Source organism: Pelobates fuscus, chromosome 3, assembly GCF_036172605.1.
Source record: "Pelobates fuscus isolate aPelFus1 chromosome 3, aPelFus1.pri, whole genome shotgun sequence".
Classification (NCBI taxonomy): Eukaryota; Metazoa; Chordata; class Amphibia; order Anura; family Pelobatidae; genus Pelobates; species Pelobates fuscus.
The window spans coordinates 360,688,257-360,692,299 of record NC_086319.1 but is presented as its reverse complement, the minus strand read 5'-3'; the positions used below and the strand labels follow the sequence as shown (position 1 = coordinate 360,692,299).

Below are 4,043 nucleotides of genomic sequence, written 5' to 3'. Positions count from 1 at the left end.
TTTTAAACCAAATGCACAAGTCTATTGGCTCTATTGTTTAACTATCTAGACTGTAAAGCTACCATGACTTGAAAGATATCCAAGTTTATATCAGTTTACATTCATATATAAAAAGCAAAGGTAATAGGCGCTCACTATAGTGTAAAAGGTCTATTAGTGGGGGCTGCAGTACACAGTACAAGGATTCCCAAATCTCGTGATTAGAAAGATGGTGTAATACTTTAGACCTCAGAAAAACATAAAAAACAATAATAGTACAATACAGTCTAATAAGATATAAATTAGGAAGTAACTGCTATATGAGATCCACTCACATTTGATTGAGCTATCTAAGAGCTCTGCTGTATTGCGCGTGGACGGTACAATCCCCGTCTAAGAATGTATGGTGGTGTAGGCAGTGCCGGTGTTCCAAGTGAAATGCAAATATTTGTGGTATATATGGAGACAAATATAAAAAGAAACAAAGGAACATCCAATGGTGTAGTAAGTACTATATAGATAAAAAGATAAAGTGTAATGTACTTACATTTGCTAGAGCAAGACTTGCTCTAGTTAAAGCAGCATGGGTGGTATAATCCCCACCCACGGATATATCTGTACCAGGTAGCAAAAAAAAAAAGCAAATGGCTATAAAAAGTAACTTTAATTTAAACAAAGTATTACAAGCATTAAAATAATCTAAACTTAGATGCAAGAGTCCCACTTGACGTATTTTGCCTGTTCAAGGCTTTTTCAAAAGTGTGGGGTTGTCCTTACAATGTTCTGTTTATATATGGTGATCTTTATTGTAGATTGCTACTTGGTGAATCCAATTTCCGGTTTTGTGGAACGCACAACGTCATACCGGAAATGATGCAGTGATAGTCTTATGTTCATGATGTCTTGCGGGTCTTCCGGGTTCCTGTTCTCCACTTTGGAATGTACGTGTGACACAAGAAGTGACATGGCATAGTTCCATTATAGGTAATCCAAGTAGACTAATGAGATGTCTAATTGGAACGCACGTATCACCACAATGGCGTACATGGCGTTCCACACGCTAATACTGTAAGTCTCTGTGTAGTCCAATGGGGGAAAAAATAGAAGATCCACCTCTCATGGAGATGATCTAATAGATGTGTGATTTCATTGTAGTTTAAATCTTAAATCTGCAGAATAGTGATGGCTTAAACGGCTATATCACAAAAAAAGCAAAATAAATATGTACACAATATCACTCCATCTCAATGAAATTGTCTGGATGTAGTGTGCCTGTCCTTTTAACCCTGGAATGAAAATGTTTTATATTTTTAGAAAGTCCACCTCAAGTGGCTGTCAGTATGAGTAAAACTAAGTCTTGTGATGCTGAAACCCCATAGGAAAGCATTGATTCACTGCTTTCCTTTGGGGAAGTTGGAATGCGTATGCAGCACTTGCCACACATGCACATTAGGTCCCTATTGCTTATCTACAAGGAGCATTAGATTGGACATGTCAGGATTAGGTAGACCCAACACGTAGAGTGTAACCTATAATATAAGTTAAGATATTCCAGACCTGGGCTTCATGTAAAACAAACAGAGAATAGTCAGGGACAAGCCAAAGTCGGGGAAACCAGAGATCAGGAATAACAAGGAACAATAACCAAGTCAGGTAGTTGAGAAAGGAGAATTTTCAGTAGGAGATGGCGAAAAGTATACATTTTTGAGTTATATTTAATGTACAATGGATATGTTTCTCTTTTGTAAATATTTCATTTTGTGTATGCAGAAAATGTGGCTTTAAATTCAGTAATGTCTATATTATGCCAAATATATCATATATAAGAGCAAGAAAAAATAAATAGGTGAACAGAAAGTTGTATCATACTTGTATGTTAATATTAAATATATATTTGAAACCAGACAAATCAACCTCAAACCATGAAGTAGTTTTCAAATTTCTGAAAACTAATCTTGTTTTCCATAAATATAGTTACTTCCAAATATAACTTGTTTTAAAGAATGTGGTAGTTTATTCATTTTTTAAAAAAAGTTTTAGAAGTAGGTTCTTGTTACATTAATACCATATCTTTATACTATTGCATCTCTTGTATTTATGTTACTTTGTGCCTTCCTGATTTGACTTCCTTCTTCTCGGAAAACACTCTGTAGAATAGTACGCAGATTACGCTTTCCACCACCAGTTCCTCTGTGACCAATAAGAAAATAAATGAAAGGGTTTATGCTGCTGTTGACACAGATAAACAGAGAAAAGATGTCCATTATGGGAAAAGGTGGCATAATTTGGTGCTTGTACCACACCAACAGTGAAATCCTCATGGGCATGGCAAACAACAGGAAGGAGATAACAGTTACTGTAATCACAAGATAGAGCTTCTGAGGTTGACGATGCTGGGAAGTGGTCCAAACCTTGATAAGGAGAACCAAACTTGACACAGTCATTGACGGAATGCAGAGCATAAAGCTAATAAAGCAAATAGTCACAAACATGTACTCACATCCTCCACCAGATATTTCATGCACATTATTTTGTTTGTATGATTCATAGTAACAATATATAAACTCTAATATAGAGAATAGACAGGACATGAACCATATGGCTGAACATATGATGGAGGAGAGATATCTCGGACGGTTGCAGTAATACCAAATAGGGAACAGTACGCAGATACACCTTTCAACACTAATAGCTGTTAGAAGGCTTACACTAGTGTTGAATCCAAAGAGACAAGATATTGTCAAGGAACTTAATACGTTGTTTAGGTGCCCATCTTCAATTTTTTGTTCAAAGGGTACTTCTATATTAAGCACTACAGTAAAAATATGCAACACAGAAACACAGACAAGGAAAAAAGCATCGGCCAGGGCAAGGTTGAATATATAGACTGTGGATGGATTCTTCTTAATCTTAAAGGAAAGGAACCAGATAACAAGACCGTTTCCAACTATACCAATCAATGAAACAAACAGAGATATGGATGAAATAATTACAGTATGTACTAGATTTTCCAGAGTAGTGTCGTTAGTATAATTCATAGACATAGTTCTAGTCTTCAAATGAAAAGGTAAGAAAAATAACTCATCAGAATATGTGAGAGTGAAGGAAAATTTGATTGTGAATAAATTGGATTCTAGAGATTCAAACTGAAAATAGTAAGTATATTAGATGGCAAAAAAAGAAGCGGAATAATGAAACAATAGTATAAAAATGTGGAATATAATTAACAGCTTGTCCAAATATTTATTGTCAATAAATGGAATGCATAGCTTTTGTTATCTTCATGGTAGCTTGATTTGCTGATATCTAGTTGTTTGGATGTCCTATCTTCTTCGTTGTTGTCTTTCTAAATCCTTTTAATGATGCTTTTTATTTACTGCAAATAACAAAAAATATCTATTATATTTATTGTATTCGTTTTTTTTTATATTGACAGTAAATGTCTACATTTAAAGGGAAACTCACAGCTAGTATTACACTCATACTCCCATCCATGTGTTAAATTATACAAAACATGCAAAAAAAATAAAGAAATTAAATGCGAAAGAAATAAAAAAAATGTACTTTAATAAAAGATAGTATATTTGAAATTGCTAAATTTACTGCACATTACTTTTATCAGTGAGATTTAAACACAAAAAAAATTGACAAAAACTGCCAAACCAATTCTTATATTCCTATTACTTGCAATATAAGTGTTGCACATATCACATAATCCCTTCCACATGATTAGTTTAACCTTTTCACAAAGGCACTGATTTATATATGATTTCTAGGGTATTGCCATATTGTGCAATGTTGTTTACACGATTTGCACAACTTAAAATGAAACCCACTTATTGCAAATTAATTTTGATTGCAAATTATACTATCACCACTGTGCAAAGGCATATGTTATCAATTTGATTTTGTATCATTAAATTTTTTGAAATCAAGTGGATATTGTTCCATCGATTTAATACCTGAGGACCACGGTTCTGACTGAAGAAAGGAAAAAAGGTGTTAGCCCCCCAACCTACATCAGGGGAGGAACCCCAAGGCGCCCAATTTTACCACACTCTGTG

The 4,043-nt window shown here is 34.3% G+C and overlaps 1 protein-coding gene across 1 annotated transcript; it reads right to left on the bottom strand.

Moving 5' to 3' along the window:
* Positions 1–2,051: 2,051 nt before the first annotated feature.
* On the bottom strand, positions 2,052–3,023 carry LOC134601851 (proto-oncogene Mas-like). Its single transcript, XM_063446353.1, has one exon. The coding sequence runs from the start codon at positions 3,021–3,023 to the stop codon at positions 2,052–2,054; it is 972 nt and encodes a 323-aa protein (XP_063302423.1).
* Between the last annotated feature and the right edge of the window lie 1,020 nt (positions 3,024–4,043).

Coding starts and splice junctions, on each gene's coding strand:
- LOC134601851 (XM_063446353.1), bottom strand. CDS start 3,023: ATGTCTATGAATTATACTAACGACACTACTCTGGAAAATCTAGTACAT.